Source organism: Rhinatrema bivittatum, chromosome 2 (assembly GCF_901001135.1).
Source record: "Rhinatrema bivittatum chromosome 2, aRhiBiv1.1, whole genome shotgun sequence".
Lineage (NCBI taxonomy): Eukaryota > Metazoa > Chordata > Amphibia > Gymnophiona > Rhinatrematidae > Rhinatrema > Rhinatrema bivittatum.
The window spans coordinates 42,981,699-43,007,007 of NC_042616.1; the positions used below are offsets into that span (position 1 = coordinate 42,981,699).

The window sequence follows — 25,309 nt, forward strand, 5'->3', positions numbered from 1 at the left end:
ACTTAACCGCTTAAGGTGGATATTCCTTCGATTTTGGAATTTATGTACAATGACTTGCTTAAGGGTTTGGCCCTTAACACATTGAAGGTTCAAACTGCAGCCCTAGCTTGTTACAGGGGGAGAGTTAATGGAGGGCCTTTGTCTTCCCATCCAGATATGTCTCATTTCTTACAGGGAGTTAAGCATCTTTGCCCCTTATTTATTTATTTAACATTTTTTATATACCGAAGTTCTAGTAACAGTTACTAATCACTTCGGTTTACATATAACATTGGAATGACTTAACATGTGTGTCTTACATAGAACAGGAAAATGAACTTGGAGAAAAAATTGAAATAAATAACATTAAAACAACAATAAATAACAGCATTCCATTGCTTCCATTGCCTCTGTGGGACTTAACTTGGACCTTGAGTTCTTGGCAGGTCTGACGCTTTGACCGCTGCGTCCTCTTTCCTTATGGTGATCTTCCTTGAAGACATTTTTTCTGGTGGCAATCTGTTCAGCATGCTGTTTCCTGCCATGAGCCTTTTCTCCGTATGACTACAAGTGTGGTTCAACTTTGGACTGTGCCCTCTTTTTTTTGTCATAAGTGGTTTTGTAATTTCATTTGAATCAGACCATTTCCCTGTCTGCCTTCGACAGGGATAGAGATGAAGTTGAGTACCGTATTTTGCGTTCTTTAGAGGTCAAGCTTCATTTGCTGCGGTAATTGGAGGTGACTAAATCTGTTCAGAAGTCTGATCGCCTACTTGTGCTCCATGATAGAGATAAATAGGGAGCACCAGCAATGTGGTCAATGATAGCCCGCTGAGTTAAGGAAGTCATTACAGCAGCCTATGTGGCTGCTGAAGTGTTCTTGCCGAAACAGATTAGATTGCATTCCACGAGGGCTTAGGCGGTATCGTGGGCTGAACTTTGTTGTCGCCTGCTGAACTTTGCCGAGCGGTGACGTTATCATCTCTGTACACCTTCTCCAAGCATTACCACTTGGATGTTAGGGTGGTATTGACTTTACTGCTGGCAGTCTCCCGCCCTTTTCATGATTGACTTTTGTACATCCCACTTGTGGGGATTGACCTGCCCTCACTAAAGGAAAGGAAATTATCAGAAAAGTAGTAATTTCTCCTTTTCTTTTCTTGCTTTTATAGGCTGAAATCTATGAAAATGATCCTGTTTGATTTAGTTGTAATTTTGGGATAAACCTGTCCCCTTGAAATTAATTATGTTTTTAACAGTGAAATTTAACTAAAATCTTTAAAAGATCAGTTTCCTTATATAATTTTTGTTCTCTTATGATTTCTGATAGTCTTATTCCAAGGTCTCCTTTTCTTATTTCATTAGAAAATCCCATTTTATAGAATAAGAAGTATGTATTTCTTGTATGTATATCATCCTCCATGATCTGCTCACAGACTCCAATCCTGATATTTATTTACTTATTTATTTATTTAAAGAGTCTTCTATACCGATGTTAGTCGAAACATCACCTCGGTTTACATGGAACAAAAGCAACTGAAATTACAAGTAACAGGGGAAGGGTAGGGGGTACAAAATACCAATAGAGCGGAGAAGCATAGGAACAATTAACAAGTGAACTATAATGTCATAAGAACAAGTTCATAGTCAAATTCAGGTCATGATCCATCACAATTCAATATTCTTCAAGGGTGTTGGGGAAAGGCTTGTTTGAATAGCCAGGTTTTGAGCTGGGCTCTGAATTTGGTGATGCAAGGTTCAAATCTGAGGCGGGTTGGGAGTGAGATCCAGTGCATAGGTCCAGCAATGGAGAGCGCCCGATCCCTTGTAGCTGTGAGGTGTGCTTTCTTTAGGGATGGCACATGGAGGGACCCTTTGTTAGTGGTCCTTGTCAGTCGATTCGAGCAGGCAAATTGGAGGGGATCTACCAGCCAGTTGGAGTGATGGGAATATAAGGCTTTATGGATAATGGTCAGGGATTTAAAGAGGATGCAGGAGGGAATAGGGAGCCAGTGTAGGTCCTTCAGTATAGGGGAAATATGGTCGTATTTATGAGCGTTGGAGAGGGTTCTGGCTACAGTGTTCTGTAGCATTTGGAGGGGCTTTAAGGAGGAGTAGGGTAGGCCAAGAAAGAGAGGGAGTTACAGTAATCCATCTTGGATGCCAGTGTAGCCTGGACGACAGTGTGGAAGTCACTAGCGTGAAGGAGAGGTTTCAGGTTTTTTAAGACTTTAAGTTCGAAGAAACCCTCTTTGAGTATGGCACTGATATGTTTTTTGAAGTTCAGTTGTTGGTCAATTAGGACCCCCAGGTTCCTTGCGTGGGGCTGTGCATGAGGAATCTTGATAGCAGAGTCAATTGTGAGTGCGGGATTGGTAGGGGGGTGATGGGATATGAGGAGGAGTTCAGTTTTGGCAGTGTTTAGAGCAAGGTGGAGGTTGGTAAGTAAGGAGTTGATGGCAGCGAGATGGTTTCCCCAGGATTCAAGGGTGTCAGAGAGGGAGCCTTGAATGGGTATGATGATTTGCACATCATCAGCGTAGAGAGAGAATTTGAGGCCAAGTTCTGATAAGAGTTTGCACAAGGGGGTGAGGTAAATGTTAAAGAGGGTAGAAGAGAGGGAGGAGCCTTGGGGGACTCCTTGGGCGAGGGCGTAGTGGGAGGACTCGGCATTGCCTATTTTCACGGTGAATTTCCTATTGTCGAGGTAGGATGAGAACCACTTAAGGGCTGTGCCGGAAAGGCCAATGTCGGTTAGGCGGGCAAGGAGGTGGGTGTGATTTATGGTGTCAAAAGCTGCTGAAATGTCCAGTAGAGCAAGAAAGTAACTGTGACCTTGATCCATTCCCCTGAGTAAGTAGTCTGTCAAGGAAAGTAAGAGGGTCTCAGTGTTGAGGTGTTTACAGAAGCCAAATTGAGAAGGGTGGAGAAGGTTGTGAGTTTCAAGGAATTCTGTAAGTTGCGAGTTGACGACCTTCTCCATGATTTTTGAGATGAAAGGGAGATTGGAGATAGGGCGAAAGTTGGCAGGGTCCTTGGGGTCAAGTGCGGGTTTTTTGAGCAGAGGTTTGACCACAGCATGCTTGAGTGGGTCAGGGCCAATGCCTGAAGAGAGGGAGCAATTGATAACATCTGCAATGGGTTTGGAAATGTCAGGTATGGTGAGGAGGGCTTTGGTGGGGATAGTGTCTGATGGATGAGTCGCAGGTTTCATCTTTTTGAGGATAGATGTGATTTCAGTGGATGAAACGAGTTCAAGGTCGTTAAAGGAGGACAAGGGTGGGACAGTGCCTGTGTCAGCTGGGAGCGAGGAGGGAGTAGAGGGAAATCGGAGAAGGATGGTTGCGATGTTGTCATGAAAGTAGCGTCCCAGTTCTTCACATTTGCTGCTAGCTTCGCTGTCAGGAATGGGGGGGATTTGTATTTGGTAAGGGAAGAAACATAGGTGAAGAGGGCTTTGGGGTTATATTTGTAATCGTGGATTCTTAGGGCGTAGTAGTCTCGTTTGGCTTTAAGGGTGGCTAGCCTGTAGAGATGTAGTGAGGATTTGAATATGGATACTTTTTTGCGGGGATGGGTCTTTACGCCATGTGCGTTCTTTCTGCCTGAGCTCATATTTCATTAGTTTGAGGTCTGGGGAGTACCATGGGTTTTGTTTTTTTGCAGAAAGTTTAGTTTTATGTGTGGTGATAGGGCACAGTTTGTTTGCGATATCTAAGGTGATGTGGCTCCAAGAATCTAGGGCTGTGTTTGGAGTAGAGCAGTTGAGTTTCAGAGAAGAGCTGGCGAAGGCTGAAGTGAGGTCCTCACTGGGGCAGGATTTTCTGTAGGCAAAAGATGTGGTGGAGGGGGATTTGGATGGTTTGGGTATCTTTATAGAGATGGAGGATTTGACAATAGCGTGATCGGACCATGGGACAGGGGTACAGCGTGGTTTAGAGGGTAGGCTAATGCTGGAGTTGACAAAGAGGAGGTCCAGGGTGTGCCCTGCTTTGTGCGTGGGGGAGGTGATAACTTGGGTAAAGCCCATGGCTTTGAGTGTGCTGAGGATGGCTTCACATGAGGTGGAGCGGGGGGTAGCATCAACATGGAGGTTGAAATCCCCCAGGATAATGGCAGGGGCGTCGCTGTTGATGTTGTTGGAGATGAACTCGATAAGGGGGGAGGGGTTGTGTTCGAGAATGCTAGGGGGGGCATATACTAGGGAGACCTGGAGATTCTGAGATTTGAATAGCCCAATCTCTAATTTGTGTGGTGTGATGATTTTTACAGGTTTGAGATTCATGTGCTTTTTATTTATTTATTTTTATTTTTATTTATTTATTTAATTTTGTATACCGACAACCGTTTGCACATCGTGCCGTTTTACAAGTAACTTACAACCATAAGATATATAGGCAGAAGCCTTTACAAATAACAGTATGTAACATAAACGCAGTAACAGAGCAAGAAACTAAATAACTTAGGGAGGGAGGGGTAGGGGTATTCGAGACAAAGGAGGGGCGGGGGGAGGGTGAAAACAGACACATGAGGATAAGAGATGTACAAGGGATTCGAGCAATAAATTGATATGTATAATGATTTTATACAAAATTGTATAGACGCGAAAACAACAGTCGTTGGGGTGAGGTTATATGTGAGACTTGTACTAAGTAACATGTTTTAAGAGCAGGAAGTTAAGAGGGGGGTTTGTAATTCCTTAATTAGTTAGAGGGGGTAGGTGTTGGGTGTTTTAGCAGCGAGGAGGAGACCACCACCTCGTTTCTTCGGTCTAGGGATGGAGAAAAAGTCATAGGTGTCAGAAGGGAGCTGATTGAGGAGAACAATATCAGAGTCCTTGAGCCAGGTTTCAGTGACGGCGCATATGTCTGGCTTATGGTCATCTAGTAGATCAGACAGTATGACAGTTTTCTTGGATAGGGACTGAGCATTCATAAGCATGATGAAGAGGGTGGTGAGACCTAGGAGTTGAGTGAAAGGGGAGACGAGGATAGGGAGGAGGAAGGATCTGCGCTGGGTGGGCTGGGTGGTTAATATGGGGTAATATATTCTGTGGGAGGGGGTGATGGATGCGTAGGATAGGGAGACTGGAATTGCCGGCCATGGTGGGGGGATAAGGAGGAACGGTCAGTGCTGTAGGCAGGGGGCAGATAGCAGGAGGAAATAAACAATGAGGTTGTGGTCACAAATAGTATATCGGCGTAAAGCGGTGACTGTAACAGTGAATTAATAGAGGTTGAAGCATATACAGCGGTGTCAGGAGAGTCGAGCAGAAATTAAAGGTACATACGCTAACAGCAAGCTGCGAAAGATAGAAGTCACCTGAGGCGTGTGAAGTTTTTGCTGAAAGGTAGGTGCTTGGGGCAGGTAACCTTAATGGGTGCTTGGAGTCACAGAGCTGTTGGCAGACCGTGGAGCATAGAGGAAGGGTCAAGCAGCGGTCGGGTCCTGTGGAGCAGCGGTACAGCCGGAGGGTGCTCAAAGGGTGCACTATGGGGCGCACAAAGGGGCTGGCCCCTTTGTTGTGCTCCATAGGTGCACGACGCAGGCGCGCGACACCTGTGTGAGAGGGAGATTTAAAGGTGGATTCGTTTAGTTTCTGTGACGTCTTCCAGCTGGGGGAGGGGTTAACAGCCACGAGGTGGAGGAGGAGGAGAGGGTCCAATGGAGGGCTGGGGACAGCAGAAATCTCAATCCAAGCCCTGGATCCTGGCTTGGAGAGCAGTTGCACAATTGATATCTGCACAATTGATATCTGCGCTATTACTGAATCTTGGCTAAAGGATTCATATCAGGTCTTCCTTAACCAGCTCCCCCTACAAATTTACAACATCTTCTCCATCCAGAGACCTAAAAAAAGAGGCGGAGGTTTATTCTTGGCTGCCAGAAAACACCTCAACCTCAAACCTCCTACCCCCCCCCCCCCCCCTAGATTAGAAATTGGGCTATTTAAATCTAACTCTCTGCAGGTCTGCCTCATGTATGCCCCCCCCCCAGGCCTTCTTGAACATGACCCTTCCCCTATCATCGAATATCTTGCAGACAATCTTAAACCCGACACCCCTGCAATTATACTTGGAGACTTCAATCTCCATGTGGATGTCCGCCCTGTCTCACCTGCACGTGAAATCCTCCTTGACACCCTCAAGGCCTTGGGTTTCAGACAGCTTATATCTGTGCCTACCCATAAAGCAGGTCACACCCTCGACCTCCTCTTTGTTAACCCCTACATTACAGTTTCCAACATCCCCTGGTCTGATCACTTCCTCATTAACGCCCAACTCTCCACCAATACCATCCTGCCAGCTTCACTAACACATACCAAGACAATCTCCTTCCGCAAACCTTGCTCCTCTGAGGACCTCACACTAGCTTTTAACAAAGTAGCCAAGAACTGTGACATTACCAATCCAGATGTTGCCCTACACTCATGGAATACCATCACCACTACTGTAGCTGATGAAATCTGCCCCATAATCCATAAAGAAATACCCCTGTCGTGAACAGAAAACCCTGGTACACTATTGAAATAAAAAAGATAAAACAGAACCTCAGATCTAAAGTATGCACCTGGCATGAACAACCCTCCCCCGAACACAAAACAGCTTACAATAATATGCTGCACACCTACCGTCAAGCCACTCTCCAAGCCAAACGGGATTTCTGCTCAACTAAAATTTATGACTATCAATTCAACGCAAATGCTCTTTTCTCATATGTTGCAGATCTTACAAAGACCACCCCTCCCACCTCCCAAGAAGAAAACACCAAAAATAAATGTGAAGAACTAGCTAAGTACTTCCTGAACAAGATCACCAATATTCTCCTTCGCTTCCCCATCAATCCCTCCCCCACCTCTCTGTGCCCTAATTACAATGGCGTCAATTTTGGGTCTCTCGACCTTACATCAACCTTGGAGATTGAATCCATCCTGAAAAAGATGAAACCAGCTACACACATTTCAGACACTAACCCCTCGAAAACCCTCCTTGCTATCCCTACTGCCATTGCAAAACCCATAGCTGACATAGTTAATTGCTCCCTTACTTTTGGTAAAGTCCCAGACTCCCTTAAACTTGCTGTCGTCAAACCCCTCCTCAAAAAACCCACCCTCGACCCCCACCGACCCAACAAACTAAGACCCGTAAAAGGGACCATATCACCCCCATACTAAAGGATCTGCACTGGCTTCCCATCCCTTACCGCATTCAATACAAAACTCTCACCATCCTTCACAATACGCTTTACAAAGACAACCCTTCCTAGCTTGAAAAACTGCCTCGTTTCCGCACCTCCAACCGCCCCACCAGAACCTCCCTTGCAGGCACCCTTCACACCCCATCCCTCAAAACTGCACACCTTACCAGAGAAAAAGCCTTCTCCATTGCTGGCCCCACCCTCTCGAACTCCCTCCCCACCGATCTCCATCTTGAACCGTCCCTACGCAACTTTAAGAAAGGCATCAAGACATGGCTTTTCAAACAGGCCTACCCGGATTGTAACCAAACCTAGACAATGCCCTCCCTGCTTCGCAGAACTCAACCTACATTACTTTTATGTATGTAGACCAGTTCTTTATGTACTCCTCCCATGATGTAAATATAGTAAGTTTATATAGTTATGTTGGTTCCTCTCCACTTTCTCCTCTTATCTTCGTTTCAGTATCTTACTGAGCCTCTCGTTCCCAGCCCTTCTTCTCCCTGTTTTTTCGCCTGCTCCCCTACCCCCGTTAAATGTAACTTTCCCTTCTTTGAGTTAATTGTAAACCGGCGTGGTGTGTTCTACGAATGTCGGTATATTAAAACTTCTTAAATAAAACAAATAAATAAATTCTTTCCTTAACAGTGTTTATGGGGGATCATTCTTCAGTTGCTGCAGCTTTGAACAATGTGAAACTTTTTCACCCTGTGACTTACTAACATATGGAAAACTCTCTACCTGCCCTGCTGAGCCCCAGTGCTGGGAGTTCTCCTGATAGAAGAGATGTAGAAGGTGCTGAGTGTGGAAGGATTTGTGTTTCAGGATCCAGTAACCTTTGAGGACATCGCAATCTATTTCTCCCAGGAGGAGTGGGAGGATTTAGAAGAACAGCAGAAGGAGCTTTACAAGGATGTGATGATGGAAAATTATCAGACCCTCATCTCTCTGGGTAAGGAAGAACTTTACATTTTTATTAGGGGATCTCAGCCATCAGGGAAAAGGAAATTCTGATTGTAAGGATTTCCTGGTGTGATTTGGTAAAAAAGTCTGAAAATGAGCGTGTGCTGCAGTTATCACTTAGCTTCTTGTCAGGTGTAAAAATGCAGCAGATGTAGCATGATCAGAGAGTAGAAAGAAACATGTAGCTGTCAGTAATTTACAGTGAGGGTAGAATGGATGTCATGTGGCTGTGTCAGTGGGATATAGTGAAGTTAAAATGGATGTCATACTGAACTGTGTTAGTGGGATTTAGTGAGAGTAGATAGAATGTCACACGTAGCTGTGTCATGGGAGTTACTTAAGAACATAAGATATGCCATAATGGATCAGACCAAGGGTCCATCAAGCCCAGTATCCTGTGTCCAGCAGTGGCCAACCAAGTCACAAGTATCTGGCAAGTACCCAAACATTAAATAGATCCCAAGCTACTGTTCCTTATGGATTAATAGCAGTTTATGGACTTCTCCTCCAGGAACATATCCAAACCTTTTTTTAAACACAGTCACACTAACTGCCAAACACATCCTTTGGCAATGAATTCCAGAGCTTAATTGTGAGTTGAGTGAAAAATAATTTTCTCCGATTTGTTTTAAATGTGCTACTTGCTGACTTCATGGAGTGCCCCCTAGTCCTCCTATTATCTGAAAGCGTAAATAATCGATTCACCTTTACCCATTCAAGTCCTTCATGATTTTGTAGACTTCCATCATATGCCCCTCAGCCATCTCTTCTCCAAGCTGAACAGCCCTAATCTCTTTAGCTTTCCTCATAGGCAGCCGTTCCATGCACTTTATCATTTTGGTTACCCTCCTCTATACTTTCTTCAGCGGAACTATATCTTTTTTTTGAGATGCGGCAACCAGTACTGCACTCAGTATTCAAGGTGCGGTCTCACCATGGAGCAATACAAAGGCATTGTGACATCCACCATTCATTCACCATTCCCTTCCTAATAATTCCTAACATTGTTTGCTTTTTTTGACCACCTTAGCATACTGAGCCGATGATTTCAATGTATTATCCACCCTGACGCCTAGATCTTTTCCCTGGGTGGTAACTCCTAATATGGACCCTAACATCATGTAACTACATCAAGGGAATTTTTCCGTACATGCATCACCTTGCACTTGATCACATTAAATTTCATCTGCTATTTGGATGCCCAGTCTTCCAGTCTCACAAGTTTCTCCTGCAATTTATCACAATCCCCTTGTGATTTAACTACTCTGCATAATTTTGTGTCATCTGCAAATTTGATCACCTCACTCGTTGTACCCCTTTCCAGATCATTTATAAATATATTAAAAAGCAGCAGTCCAAGTACAGATTCCTGAGGCACTGTTTACCTTGTTCTATTGTGAAAACTGACCATTTAATCCTACTCTCTGTTTCCTGTCTTTTAACCAGCTTGCAATCCACAAAAGGACATCGCCTCCTATCCGAAGACGTTTTAGTTTTCTTAGAAGTCTCTCATGAGGGACTTTGTCAAAAGCCTTCTGAAAATCCAAAAGCACCACTTGTACTGGCTAACCTTTGTTCACATGTTTATTCACCCCTTCAAAAAAATGTAGATTTGTGAGGCAAGATGGGTAAATCCATGCTGGCTGTGTCCTATTAAACCATGTCTATCTAAATGTTCTTTGATTTTATTCTTTTCCCGTTGATAGCAGGGCTGAATTAGCCATGCTGTCATGGGAACTGTCCATCAGGGCCCAGGAGGCGGAGCTTTAACAAGCAGAGATTAGAGTTTTGAGTTTCTGCGGCTGCGCGTATGTTCCCGCACTGGAAAGTAACAGATTCTCCTCAGTCCGTTCTTTCCATGCGTGGGAGCACACGCGGAGCTTGTTTCTCTCCTCAACATGTCTAAATCACCGAAAAAGCCATCCGGCTTCAAACCTTGTCCTTGCAGTAAGGTCATGTCCGTAACCGACGGACATGACAGTTGTTAACGCTGCCTGGGACATTCGCACAGTCAAAAAGACTGTGAATTCTGTTTAAGAATGTCACATAGGGCCCAGCTGTATCAGGCCTACAAAATGCTAGAGCTCCATCCGCCTTCGGAAGCCAATTTGTCCCCTGGGCCAAATGGGCTAAAAAAAACCAGACGAAGAGCATCATCATGGGACCCTCAGGCCTCTAAAACGGGAGGTAAGGGCTTTGCTCAAACCCAGGGACCTGGGGAACAATTCGCGCCGAAGTTGGCCCAACCGACGCCACAGAGACACGGAGCGTCGACACCAATGCACCGGGCGCCGAGAACGGAGCACCCGATGCAGGAATCTGAACACCCAGCGCTGAAGACGTGAGACCTGGTGCTGAAAACGCCGCAACTGGCGCCAAAGTATGTACAACCGGCGCCAAAAATGGCGCCGACGACATAGCTGGCGCCGAAGACGGTACAACCGAAGCCAAAGATGGCACAGCTGGCACAGAACATGGCGCAGCAGGCGCAATCGGACCTGGAGACAACATATACGACACCGGAAGGCGCAAGCAAAGCATCGAAGACCACGCACTCGAAGAAAAGAACACTCTCTGGACAATTGAAGCCAGACGAAACGCAGTTGGCACCAAGTTCATTAAAAAGACGGCGGTCATCAACATCTAGTCTCAGCCACAAGTCCCTATCTCCTCCAAGGGATACTAAACGCTCGAGACAACACAGGAGTCACCATCACAGCCATGGCAGTCACTGGCATGATCACAGACATCATCGGGAACATTCAATGACTAAACTATTGGATGTCAGGCTTTCCACATCCAGATCTTCCCGACGACCATCGACATCAAGATCACTGGGTCCGTCCGAACAAGAAATTATTCCCATACCATCTTCTTCAGCCTCATCCCACTCTCTCAACTTATCGGAGTGGACGGAATGGTCTACTTCTCGCTCAAAACATGATGACCCTAGTATTTCTAGCTCAAAAAAGAGAGCACGACACGTAACACCACAACCTCGCTCTCGACTGACAATACCACAGTCGCCACAACAAGAAAAATCTCAAATGCCACTACAAGCTAGACATATGTAATAATATAGAAAAAAGCCTTAAGAGATGATACGAACAATTAAACTGCTGAAAAAACACGTATTCATAAAAAATTAAAGCTATATATTATTTAGTTTTATGGGACCATCATATAAACCAACACGGTACCATGTTTCGCAAAGCTGCTTCAGGGGCTGGAATCAAGATGTTTCAAAGTCCACAAATATTCTCTTTTTCTGTTTGTCCCGTACTTATTTCTGTAACACAATAAATGCAGGTTTCAATGTCTCAAAAATTAAAGCAAAAGCGAATAATGGGAAAGTAACTTACTTGAGTGAACGTCACTGTTGATTTCTTCAAAAACGCATTGTTACCTGTCACAAGCTTGGCGTCTTCACAGGATTTAGAAGGCCAGTTTTTTAAAACTTGTGACGTAATGACGTCACCTACAACATGGATTCTACTACTTCTTGAAGGAAATATTTAATATTTACGTTTACGCAAATACGTCAGTTCTCTGTCAGATAGTCCTTGTCAGCCCTTTAAATATGCTGATGTGCTGAGCAGAGCAGCATCTGCCTTTGATAGCAGCTTCGCCCATAGTGCGACAATATGTTAGCAAATTATCTCAGCGGACAACAATTGGATCCCGGAGAATGGGAGCTATCGGAGGAAGCAATTAGTCTCATTACTTGCAGTTGGGGCATTCCTCATATGGATCTGATGGCAACTCAGGAGAAAGCAAAGACACCACGCTTCTTCAGTCGCCGAAGACAGCGCGGAGCGGGAGGGGTCGATGCCCTGGTTCTTCCTTGTCCGCACTACATTCTGATCTACGTGTTACCGCCTGGGCTCTGGTGGGCAAGGTGGTGAAGATAATAGAGATCTACTCAGGAAAGGTGATTCTCATGGCCACGGAGACCTTGGTTTGCAGATTTGGTCAATCTAGCAGTAGACCGCCTGTTAAGACTGGGCCATTTGCCAAATCTTCTACGGCAGGGCCCGATATTTTCAGATCAAGCGGATTGCTTTTTTCTAGCGGCTTGGCTTCTGAATGGTGATTAAGGAAGAGAGGATATCCTGAGTGTTGCATCCGTCGGTCTCGGACGGCTTCGACCTATGTGCCTTACCTTTTTTCCTTCTCTCTCCTCAAGCCTTGGGAAGTTAGCTGCTGCTGCGTCTTCATGCCACTTTCTCCGGCATCCCCGGATCGGCAATGGAGACGGTGTTTGCCATGATTTTCCTGAGGCCTCCTAGGGTACTCGCGTGCACGTCTATATCCTCGTCATGGCGGGAACCTTGGGGACATCCCCTCCGAGTGACATCATCACATCCTGGTATTTAGCCTGCCCTTCGTTTGCTAACAAACTGAATTAGCAAGGATCGGACTGGATAGATTTGGATTGCTTCCAGTCTAAGCTGCTCTGCCGCAGGAAGATCTCTCTGCCCTTTGGGGTATTCTTCACTAACCTGGGTACCCGCTCCTCAGGGGCCCTTCTGCTCTATTTTCAGGTACCTGTCTTGGGAAACCGGGGACTCACTCCTCGAGGGCCTGCTCTCCCTAATCTGGTGCCTACCACTGATCAACTTCTGCCTGTCAGGACTTCTTACAATATAGCTTCTGCTTCAGTGAGTATTAACCTTTTCAGTCTGTCTCAGCTTCAGCGCTCTGTGTCTACATCCGGAACCTGTTCCTGCTGCGCTGTGCTACCTATCCTACTCGAGTGTGAGACTGGTCTCCTCTGAGGACCCCTGGACTACTTCTGTTGGGTTACCTTCACTGCTGTCCGCCCCTGGACAGTACCACCAAGCTGTACAATAAATACAACTTCTCTGTGTCTGCGTGTATAGAGTGTAGCCTAGTACTGTGGTTCCTCATGGGGCTCCTCCCCGTGGAGTGGCCATCACCGCAGTACTCAAGAATCCACTCGAATACCTCATAACCATAACACTGAGGATGGTATTTCTACCCTGTGGCAGGCTTGAAAGACTTCTACTTCCTTGGCGTATGTCCGGGTTTGGAGGATCTTTGAGTCTTGATGTACGGAGCAGGGGGTTGATCCTTGGCAAGCGTCAGTGGCGCAGATTCTGGCTTTTTTGCAGAGAGGCCTAACGAAAGGTTTGTCCTTTATTTTCCTGAGAGTGCAGGTGTCAGCCTTGGGCTGTTTGCAAGGCAGGGTTAATGGAACAACTCTAGCTGCACATTCGGATGTGGTACATTTCCTCCGAAGGGCAAGCATGTGCACTCTCCCTGTTGGTAAGGTGTGCCTATTTTGGAGCCTTAACTTGATCCTCAGGGGAATGTGTCTGGCACCGTTTGAATCTCTTAAAAGGGTCACCATAAAAGATCTCACTTTGAAGGTGGTTTTCTTGGTGGCAATTTGTTCAGCTAGAAGGGTGTCAGAACTTCAAGCCCTGTCATGTAGGGAGCCTTTTTTGCAGATTTCGGATTCCGGGGTCTCTTTGCGGATTGTTCTGTCTTTTCTACCAAAGATAGTTTTGGCGTTCCTCTTAAATTAGTCAGTGGAGCTTCTGGCTTTTCCAAATCTGGAGGTTGGTGCACCTCATGCAAAAGAGTTAAGACATTTTGATATCAGAAAAGCATTGTTGCAGTATCTAGAGATCATTAACAGGGTCAGAAGGCATCAAAGGCCACCATTGCATGTTAGTTGAAGGAGGCTATTTGCTCTGCATTCATCTGTCGCGATCTTCCTATCCCTGAGGGGTTAAGGCTCATTCTACTCAGTCCCAGGCGGCCTCATGGGCAGAATGTCAGCTAGTTTCACCTCAAGAGATTTGCAGAGTGGCTACTTGGAAGTCTTTGCATACGTTTGACAGACACTAATCGATTGGACGTCCAGGCTCCGGAAGTCGGCGGTTTTGATACAAGTGTACTTTGAGCGTCTCTCGCAGTCCCACTTGGTTAGGAAAGCTTTGGTACATCCCTGGAGTCTGGACTGATGTGGCTACATACAGGGAAAGGAAAATTAGTTCTCTTGCTTGTTACTTTTCATTCCTGTAGTACCACAGATCAGACCAGGCGGTGGAGAGTAGATTTGGAGAGTCCGCTCGACCTGTTAACTATAATGATTCTGAAGAATGGCACAGGTTTCTGGTTAGTCCTTACAATTAGTGTTCCAAAATTAGATAAAGTTATTAGTTATACATTTTCCTCTTTCCTCTGCTCATTGGGGGATATTATTGCATTATAAGTTTTTTTGCTGTTTTAGCTTGGGTACTTATTGAGGGACTGCAGGTGGAACACCAGGTTATGTGGTAGGGGCTGCGAAACTTTCTGTGTCTTCATCTGCTGGAAGTGAGGCAAAACCCAGGAGTCTGGACTGATCTGTGATACCACAGGAACGAAAATTAGCAGGTAAGAACCAATTTTCCTTGTATGGATTTCTCCTCTAGGAACTTATCCAAACCTTTTTTAAACCCAGTTACACCAACTACATAACCACATCCTCTGGCAATGAATTCCAGAGCTTAATTATGTGTTGAGTGAAAAAGAATTTCATTGCCAGAGGATGTGGTTACAGAAGTTAGTGTAACTGGGTTTGAAAAAAGGTTTGAATAAGTTCCTAGAGGAGAAATCCATAAACTGCTATTAATCAATAAGGAATAGTAGCTTGGGATCTTTTTAATGTTTGGGTACTTGCCAAGTACTTGTGACTTGGATTGGCCACTGTTGGAAACAGGATACTGGGCTTGATGGACCCTTGGTCTGACCCAGTATGACATGTCTTATGTTCTTACTGTGTGGCCATTTCCTGTAACAAGAACTCTGTGAGCATAAACGTTGAGTGGGAGTAGATGTGCATGTATACAGTGTGTGCACTGCTAGTGTATGCATGAAACAGAAAATGTGAAGCTGAGGCAGTGATAGGAATGTAGGGTAAGTGAGAATATTTGGCTGGTTGATTTGAATGTAGGGTCTGGTTCAGTGATAGGACTGCTTTCTTCACAGCAGATCATATCTCTACAGAAGCAGCTTTGAGATGCAAAAAGACTTTGACACCTTTTCTTCTCTTTGCCTCTTATAGAGTACAACGGCATGGCTGGTTTTAGTTAGATCTGATAATCTGGCCAAGAAAGGAATAGAAAATAAGTGACAAAATTGCCTGTGTCAAAGGTCCCTGGGTGGTAAATTTAAAATAGTAAAAATATGTGGGTGAATAATTCTTGTTGGGCCAGTTCACAAACGGAGAATATTGATGGAGTATCTGTGGGGATCCTGCCCCCTACGTAGCCCAAATATCTTTCTTTGAGCTGTGCTGGGTGCTTTTTTTTTAATTTTAAATCTTCTCCCAGTATATCCTCTGAATAACCCTTTTTATTACCAGATTGGACTATTTCAGTCGCAGAGAGAGATGGCCTTATCGTTAGTAGCAGCCAATCAAAGGTGACAGGAACAGCAGGGCACAAGTCCCACCCATCAAACCTAAAAGAAAGCATGTAGGGAATAAAAAAAAGCCCCAAAATAAGTTACCTGCAAATTAAAAAAAAAAAAGAAAAGAAAAAGCATTTCCTGAAAAAAACAAACATGCTCAAACACACGGTAAATAAGCAAGGTTGGCAACACTGCTTTTCTTAGCGTCCAGTCAGATGAATCCAGATCAAATGGGTCATGCACCTCTACCAGTAGATGGAGATGGAGAAAACTGATGTCACAATATATACATCCCTGCAGTTACATCAGCTTGCCTGTATTCTCCGTCTCCAGCAGATTGTGGACGTGCATCTCCCCACTAGGGACTACTTCATTTTAAAGTAAAGGAGAATTAAGGAAAAAATGTCTTGCTCTCCTGCGGTGATATCAAATGGTCCCACCCCCAGCTGAGAATTCCTGAGGTGATTTTCTTGGTCCCTCAGATGTGTGCCTTGGTCCGGTATCTGGTTTTGCTGGCGTGGACTTAGCTGCTTGAGTAGCTGAAAGGGAATGGGTACAGGAAGCAGAGTGTAGCAGTGATGGCACATGTCCTCTCCCCCTGCAGCCGGAGACCGTCTCTGTGCTCAGCCAGGTAAGGCTGAGCTCTGGTAAGTTGAAAAAAAAATATATAGATAGATCTCTATCTATATATTTTTTAAATTTATAGATAGATAGAGAGATAGATTTTTTAAATTTATAGATAGATTCGATCTTAGAAGGAGGGTTTTTTTTTGTGTAATTATTTTTATTGAAATAAGTCACACTTACACCAGTACAATATACAAATGAACATAAAAGATTGCAAAATACAAAGACATCTCATGCTAGAGTCTTGCCCCTTTGTACTCCCTTGTGCGGAAAAGCCTAACAAGGATTGGAATAAAGTAGTAGAGGGGCCTTGGCAGACCCCGATGTCCCCATGAAAAGAACGTGACTGCTAACGTTTTGTGGTTATAATTGTGCCCGTACCAAATCGCACACAATCATTCTTTAAGCCCCTCCCTTTTTTAATCCTACCACCCACCCCTGAAACCCCCTTCCCACCCACCCTACCGAGACACTGGTAAGTTATAGATCTACATTACTATGGTATGAGCTTCAATAATGGAGGTGTTATCAACAAAACAATGGCTTAACTCTGGAATGCAGAGAATTATAAAGAAAACTGGAAAGTAATAGACATGTAAGGATGACACCGAAAAGGAATGAAATACCAAAGGAAGCTTTGAAACGGAGTGCAGGATGGAATTTGCTGCACTCCACGAGGAGCTACCTCACAGTAGAGCAAACGTATGTTATGGTAGAAGATTTATCTCGTCATAGGGGAGAAGTGTCACATAAGCGTCCCAAATGTGTCGTGCCTTAGTATATTGTGCCATGGATTTGTGCCTGGCGGTCAGTAGCTCCAGATGCATCAGTCTGTTGAATTTGGTCTGCCAAACCTGTTTGTAGAGTGGGGAAGGATTCATCCATTGGACCAATATAGAGTCCCTTGCAATAAGAATAATTTTGTCCAAAAGACATAACTGTGAGTCTTCTAAAATGAGAACTTCGTCGCAAATCATACCAAGGAGCCAGATGAGAGGGTCTAATGGAAGAACATAGCCCTAAAGTTTCCGGAACAGTTGTTGCAGATATGTCCAGAAGTATTGCAATGATGAGCACGCCCAAAAACAATGATAGAAATCAGGATTCGCATGAGCACATCTAGTGCAGCTGCTGTCCGGGGTTACCCCCATGTAATAGGCATGTCACTGGGATAGAATGCTTGGTGAAGAAATGTGTACGTCTTATCCCGCAGGTTGACATTTTCCACAGTATCAGGTATTCTCTGAAAACAAAATTTGTGTTCATTCTGCGAGATAGCTTGTGGGAGCAACTTGTTCCATTTGTTAACCACTTGGTCTAAAGCTGAAAAAGAGGCAAGGCCCATCAATGCCTTATAGTATTGAGAGCAAGGCTGCCGCTTGCCATCCGCCCCCAGCAGGAAGGTCCGCAAACCCTGATAAAGAAAGAAAGTAGGGTTGACTCTTCGTTCCTCAAGCATAAAATGCCTCAATTGCAGATATCCATAAAAGTCAGTAGTAGGAAGGCGATAACGAGTTCGAAGTTCTTGGAAACTGCATATCCTGGGGAGGTCAGTTCCTTCGTCCAGTAGTTGAAACATAAACTTCAGGCCTAGCAGAGACCATTTTTGAAAAAGGACTTCAGTCATGCCCGGTTGAAACAACCGACAGCCTCTTATGGGCAAACATGCCGACGATCCAGGCTGAGATTTAAGTTGCTGGCATAATAGCTTCCAAGTTAAACGAAGAAGACGAACCACCACACTCCCAGTTATGTACTTAGGAAGTAGCTCATTCCTTAGTGGTAGTGCAGCCCCCAGACGAATGTGGAGATAGCCAAGGTTTATACAGGTCCATAGGAGAATAAGAGGCAGTGTTGCAAACCCAATCTCTAATATGCCTGAGGAGGCTGGCATGATTGTAACCTTTTAAGACCCCCTTCCAATCTGGGTGTCATGAGAGTCTTGAGAGGTATGCGGGCACGTTTACCATTCCACAAATAGGCAGTAAAGTCCCTTATGAATGTCAGAAATATCCTTCTTTTTTAGCCATACTGGGAACATTTGAAATAAATACAGCCATTTGGAAATTTCCATCATTTTTAACAACAATATTTTACCTGATAGAGACAAAGGCAAACCTTTCCAGGCAGAGAGGTTTTTAAGCAGCTTCTGTTTCAAAGGGTTAATGTTCAAAGCATATAATTGACTGGGAAGCTGGTATGTAAACCCCTAAATACTTGAGGGAAGACTGGACCCACTTCAGAGGAAAGACACCTTGCCAGGTAAGTTTTAGGGTACCCAGAATATCTAAGGCCTCTGACTTATCCACATGAACCTTTAACCCTGCGAATGTCCCGAAGGTTGATTGATTGAATATGGAGCACATGAGGCAAGGAAACAGCTGGGTTACATAAGAATACTAACATATCTGCAGACGCAGCCACTTTAAAATTGCCATGTTTATAAAGCATCCCCTGAGTGGTGGGAGATTCAGCCAACTTGTGAAGTAGGGGGTCCAAGGACAAAATATATAAGATTGGTGACAAGTGGCACCCCTGGCGAACACCTTGCCTGATATGGACTGCCTCCGAAAGAGTGTCATTCGCCACAATATGAAAAACCAGATTATTATATAAAATAGGGATGGCGTTAATGACCTGGTTAGGAAACCCAAAGAGCTTAAGAACTGAGAACATGTACTCCCACGACACACGGTCGAAGACTTTCTCAGAATCAAACCCTACTGCCATAGACTCAATATGTAAATAATGGGAAATTTCTATGGCGGAGAGGAGTCTTATGACATGAGCCCTAGCATTACAGCCACTGACAAAACCAGCCTGATTTGGAGATATTATTATGGGTGAGACTGAATTCAGTAACATAGCCAATATTCGTGTATAAAGCTTTAGGTTGCAGTTTGATAGGGATATAGGGCGGTATGAGGAGGCCTGAAGGAGATCTGTCCCTGGTTTAGGTAGGACAGTAATGTGAGCCTTATTGAAGTGTGGGGGAAAGTGGTTAACTTCGCAAGCATGGTTAAAAAAGGACACCAAGGGGGCCCTGCAGGGGAAGTTACACAAGAACTTTAATATTCTGAGGTAAGGCCATCAGGGCCCGGCGACTTATGATTTTTACCAGAGCGGATTACTCCTCGTACCTTCCCTTCTGAAATGGGTCTACTCAGAAACTCCCTCTGTGCATCAGGGATCTAAGGAATTTTAAATCTTGAAAAAAAAGACTCTTCTTTAGCTTGTCCCCCCAATCTATCCTTGCAGTATAGCCCTTCATAAAAAATTCTGAACACTTCACAAATTTCCTTACTCGTTGTTACATGTATCCCAGTATGGGTTTTCAGGCTGCCAATAAATGCTTCCTTCCGCCTAATAGTCACTAGCCTTGCTAATAATTTACTGGATTTATTCCCATAGTGAAAAAAGAAATGCTCCGATGCTTTAAGAGATCGTTGCACATGTATGTGAAGATGTGCATTTAAAGCATGAAGCAAGCCCTATGAGGGAGGGCAATAGCTTAGTGGTTACAGCAATGGGCTACATACCAGGAGACCAGGGTTCAAGTCCTGCTCTCACTCCTTGTGACTTTGGGCAAGTCACTTTACCCTCCATTGCCTCAGGTACAGACTTAGATTGTACGCCTTCTGGGGATAGGGAAATACCTACAGTACCTGAATGTAAACCGATGTGATATCTCAGATCAAATGTCAGTATATAAAAAAAAAAGCGTCTCTATTAGATGACATGGGAGATGTTGCTAATAATACTTTAGCAGCTTGAAGCTGAGTATCCAATTGTAAAATAGTTGCATTTAATTTTTTTGTAATAGAGTAAGCTATTATGGCTCCCCGTAGCACCACCTGCTCGCCTCCCAGAACAAAGACGGGTCATCACGATGTTGCTCATTTTTGAGCATATTCATCCCACTTCTGCCAGATATACTGATGGAAGTCCTTATCATCATTTAAATGACCAGGAAATCTCCGACCTTCTGACCTGTTCCGAGGCGTGGACATCACAAGTCTACTAGACTAGGGCATGGTCAGCAATTACAGGTGGATTCCTATTTCTGCCTCGGCTACACTGGCAAATAAAGTGTCTGGTAACAAAATATAATCAATTCATAGACATTGTACAAGTGCCCTGGTGACATGGGTATATTCCCTTACTTCTGGATGTAAAAGACGCCAGACATCCAAGAGCCCTAAGCGTTTACAGAATGTAAGGGTGGCTCTAAACGTTTGGGCGGTTGTGAGTTATCTAAACTGATATTGAGAACACTATTAAAATCTCCAACCAAAAGGAGTTCACCCTGAGAGTGATGCCAAGAGTATGTTAGACAAACGTGTGACCAAAAGCTGGGTCTGGCAAGTTTGGGGCTAAATGTTACAAATAGTCATACTTTTCCCGCTAATGTTTCCCATCACTAGGATAAATCTACCTTCGGTGTCTTTTAATTTCTTGAGTAACTGTGAAGGGAGTGTTCTTGTGGATTAGAATCGCTACTCTTCCCTTCTTCCTTTAGCTGCAGAGAATAGCAAGCAGCCGCCTCTCTTGACATAATTTCAAGCTTTCTGAGTCTGTTTAAATGGGTTTCCTGGAGGGCAGGCTATGCTGACCTTAAACGCTGCAGATGTTGAAATACTTTCTTCCTCTTAACAGGGGTGCCCAGCCTGTCAATATTCCAAGAAATCAATCTCGGGGCAGCACCGACTGAGACGCGGCATTCCTCAGTCTTAAAAAAAAAAAAAAAAAAGAAGCAGGAGTGTTTTTAAAGGCCAGTGCCGAGCGCCTAGAACAGAGCCTACCTGTGACAAATTCGGGGGTGATTGGTGCACTTTGCTGCCTGTCCTGCCTTCCCCCCCATGCCGCGACCGCCGCGATGTGGAACATGTGGGGAGCCCGGATCGTGGCTCTCCCGCTCCGGGCTCTGTACGAGGTGCCTTCCCGGCGGGGAAGGGCCATCGACCTCGGGTGCAGTTTTCTTTGCTCTGCCAGACGCGCTTGGCTTCAGGTTGGCCGGCCCCATTTCCCGAGCAATGCGGGAAACTGCGGCTTTCCGGAGAGAGGGTATCCTTGTTCACCCATATTTGGAACGATTGGCTCATTCGTACGAAGTCCGAAGTACAGTGTTGCCATTCGGTGGGACAGGGTTCTGCACTTTCTCCACTCCCTCAATTGGGTAATCAACTTTGCCAAGAGCAATCTTACTCCCTCTCAGGCGCTCGACTTCTTGGGTACGTTTCGACACCGAGGTGGGCAAGGTGTTTCTTCGCCAGGATCGAGTATGGTCCCTTCGTCTACAGGTACAACGTTTTCTGGACCCTACCGCTCCCAACAGCTTAAGAACAAAGAATATGCCATACTGGGTCAGACCAAGGGTCCATCAAGCCCAGCATCCTGTTTCCAACAGTGGCCAATCCAGGCCATAAGAACCTGGCAAGCACCCCAAAAGCTTGGGACTGGAGGAAGTGACGTCACCCTTGGGAATGGCTGCTTGACTCAGGAGCTTTTCCAACCTCACACAGAATCCCTAGATTATTACACCATCCGACTTGCTATATATCTCTAAATCGTATAATACGGTGCTCTAGACTGCTCGGATGTCCACGCGGCGAAAACAATTTGACTTTTGAAAATATTCCTACCAAAAAGCGGAGGAGGAAAATAGGCCCCTAAGGGACGACATGCTGGCGGAATCAGGCAGTGTCGGAGGCTGGGTCAGAAAATCAGGATGAACCAACGACCAATGAATACGGAGACCTTCCCACTAAATCAGAAATGAAAAGCTGGTTTTCTGAAATAAAGCAGGAAATTGCATCTAATACTCGAGATATCATGGAATCGATTGAAGAGCTCAAGGGTGAGCTCGAGGAACATGGCCGCCGCATTTTTGAACTCGAGACCCGTGTCGATGCTACTGAGGATTACATTAAACAATCCCGAGAACAACAATCGCAAGCGCAGTCCGATTTGGAGCGGATCAGTGATAAGTTGAAGGACTTGGAAAACCGTTCGAGGAGACATAACTTACGGTTTCGCGGGGTCCCAGAATCTCCGGAGAATCAGGACTGCATAACAGTGGTCCGGCAGATCTGCGCAATGCTGTTTGCATCGGAATCAACCAAGGACGCTGATAATTTGGAAAGTGAACTTAAAATTGACCGGGCACACAGAGTCATGGGACCTCGAGCAGGTAATAAACCCAAAGATATTCTAGCATGTTTCCATGATTATTATAAAAAAGAACAGCTGGTAAATATCGCGAGGAAGCAAGCCACGTGGCAATGGCAAGGGGAAGCCATTATGATTTTCGCCGACCTCTCCCCCACCACAGTTAGAAGGCAGCAGGAGATGCAGCCGGTTACAAAACTGTTGCGGGCAGAAAATATAAGGTATAGATGGCTGTACCCCTTCGGACTGAGTTTTTCCTTGAAGGGGGAAAATCACTGCATCAAATCATTCGCGGAAGCATCAAACCTTCTCCATGGCGCAGGATTCACCGGTTTTGAAAAGATGCAAGCTGCGCCGAAGAGTAGTAACCGCTGGGATGACTACCCGAGATGGCAAAGGGTGCAGAAAGGAGACAAATGACTGCGACGCAATGCAGAGCCATCAGCTTCTCAACGTTCCGTGACCTGAGGGACTGTTCTAACATTCAGCTAGGGTTGGCTTTCTCAGAGACACGATATCATTTTGATATGCATGGTTATATCTTTGGTTCTTGGAAATTGACATTGCATAAGGGATAAAAGATGCGATTATTTTTGTTTAAGAGTTACAGAGGGGTTGGATTGGTAACGCAGTCCCGCAGGGATGCTTTCTTCCTCCCTTTAGCTTACATATCGGATGCTGTTGGCATTCCAATTTGAGGGGTGTAGGGTAAAGCGGGTGGGGGGTGGGGGATTGGGCTCTGGGGACCCTTTTATAATTCTCATGTTCATATTCCACTGTACTTTTAAGAAGGTAGTTCACTCGAGTAATATGGGGAATACTAGAGCAGAGATGGCAGGACTGTCATATGTGGGCATCCCCCTGGAGTGGGGGAGTCAATACTAGTTTACTCCTTAGGACACAGATGGTATTACTGACCTTATTGTCCCTTAATGTTAAGGGCTTAAATTCACCATATAAAAGGCATTGTTTATTTTCAGAAATGCTTCAACAGGGGTCCTCTATTACTTTTATTCAAGAGACTCACCTTAAGAAACGTCATGAGTTCTTACTGAAACATCGGGCATATCCTGCACAATATTGGGCAGCCCGATCTCCCACTCATAAATACTTGGGGGTTGGAATATTAATTTCTAAAGATGTGCTGTTTGAAGAAGTGGCCTGTTATAAAGATCCCGAAGGTAGATATTTAATTCTCATTATTACCATGGGAGGGGAAACGTATACTCTAATTAACATATATGCTCCAAATTCTGGCCAGGGTGTATTTCTCTCACAGCTTGGCCAATTACTGGAACAATATGCGGAAGGGCATCTTTTAATGGGGGGCAATTTTAATCTTACCCTTAATCCTTCTTTGGATAATTCCCGGGGAGCTACGATCTACCCGGGACTGACCGTAGGATTTTTAAGTCCTTTTTGTCTCAATGGCATCTGATAGATGTTTGGAGATGTTGGAATCCCAAGGGAAAAGGTTACACCTTTTATTCTAGAGCACACCAAACTTACTCTAGGATTGATATCTTTTTAATTTCCAAAAGCCGTGTTAACCTGGTAAAAAATCCTCACCTGGGGCCAATTACATGGTCAGACCACGGCCCTATCTCTTTTCAATTTGAGCTAAGCTTATATGATAAAGGCCTACAGTACTGGAAAGCTGAATGAGAGTTTATTGGACGATGACACATTTGTGCAACAGATTCATTTGGCTATTCAGGAATACTTAGAGCATAATGATAAGAATGGGATTTCTCCGATGACGCTGTGGGACTGGCTCAAAGCCGTCTTACGAGGGAAATTTATAGCCAGAGGGGCGTATTTAAAAAAAAAGCACGATATAAAGATAAGACAGACACTTTGCATCTATTACATAACCTGGGCCTACAACACCAAAGGACTCTGGATCAAACAATACTAGATGAAATGGATAGACAACGTATGCACTTGGAACAGTTGGAAGCTGCACAGATAGCACACAAATTAACTCTTACTAAACAACTTTATTATGAGGGGGGAAATAAGGCGGGCAGACACTTGGCAAGAAAACTTAAGGTTCAACAAACGCAGAACAATATAATTAAAATTAAAGATGAAAATGGTACCATGGTTACCTCCAATACTGACATCAGACAGAGATACTCGGAACTATATGCAGCCGAGAACAATATTGCCCAAGAGAGGATAGATGCCTATCTTTCCCAATCCTCTTTGCCTCTAATCTCACCGGCCAATCAGGAATTTCTAGACCGCAATATTTCCCCGGCCGAGGTTACGTGGGCTATCAAGAACTTGAAACTTGGAAAATCCCCAGGATTGGATGGGTTTTCAGCCAATTTTTATAAAAAGTTTAGTGGACAAATAACCCCCCTACTAGTTAAACTTTTTAATGCCTTACAAGGTGACACCTCACTTTCTGCTACCCGCTAACATGGCTGGAGTAACGATTTGCTGAACCAGGCAGAGGACCCTACTATCTGCGGTTCCTATCGTCCTATTTCATTAATCAATATAGATATGAAAATCCTAGCAAAAATCCTAGCAAATAGACTTAACAACTTTCTCCCCCAATTAATCAATCCGGACCAATCAGGGTTTAGAGCAGGCAGAATGGCGTCGGACAGTGTCAGGAAAATAATTGATCTCATAGATGTAGCAAGAGCTGAACGCATTCCACTTGTTCTTCTAGCCATTGATGCAGAGAAAGCCTTTGATTTGGTTCATTGGCCCTTTTTATTTCAGACTATGAAAGCATTTCAATTTGGAGATAAATTCATTAACTGGATTCGGAAATTGTATGAAGCACCTAGGGCGTGCTTAAAAATTAATGGGGGTTATTCTTTCCCTTTTGCTGTGGAGAGGGGCACTAGACAGGGGTGTCCTCTCTCACCCCTGCTCTTTGCTCTATTTCTAGAACCCTTCACGCACCATATTCGTGCTAACAACAACATCT

General features: G+C 44.7%; 1 protein-coding gene across 1 annotated transcript in view; it reads left to right on the forward strand.

Moving 5' to 3' along the window:
* LOC115083202 overlaps positions 1-25,309 on the forward strand; it is a 164,796-nt gene that overhangs the window by 18,986 nt on the left and 120,501 nt on the right. Inside the window, 1 exon segment of the mRNA XM_029587007.1 lies at positions 8,002-8,128. Coding sequence (XP_029442867.1) covers positions 8,002-8,128 — 127 coding nt within the window.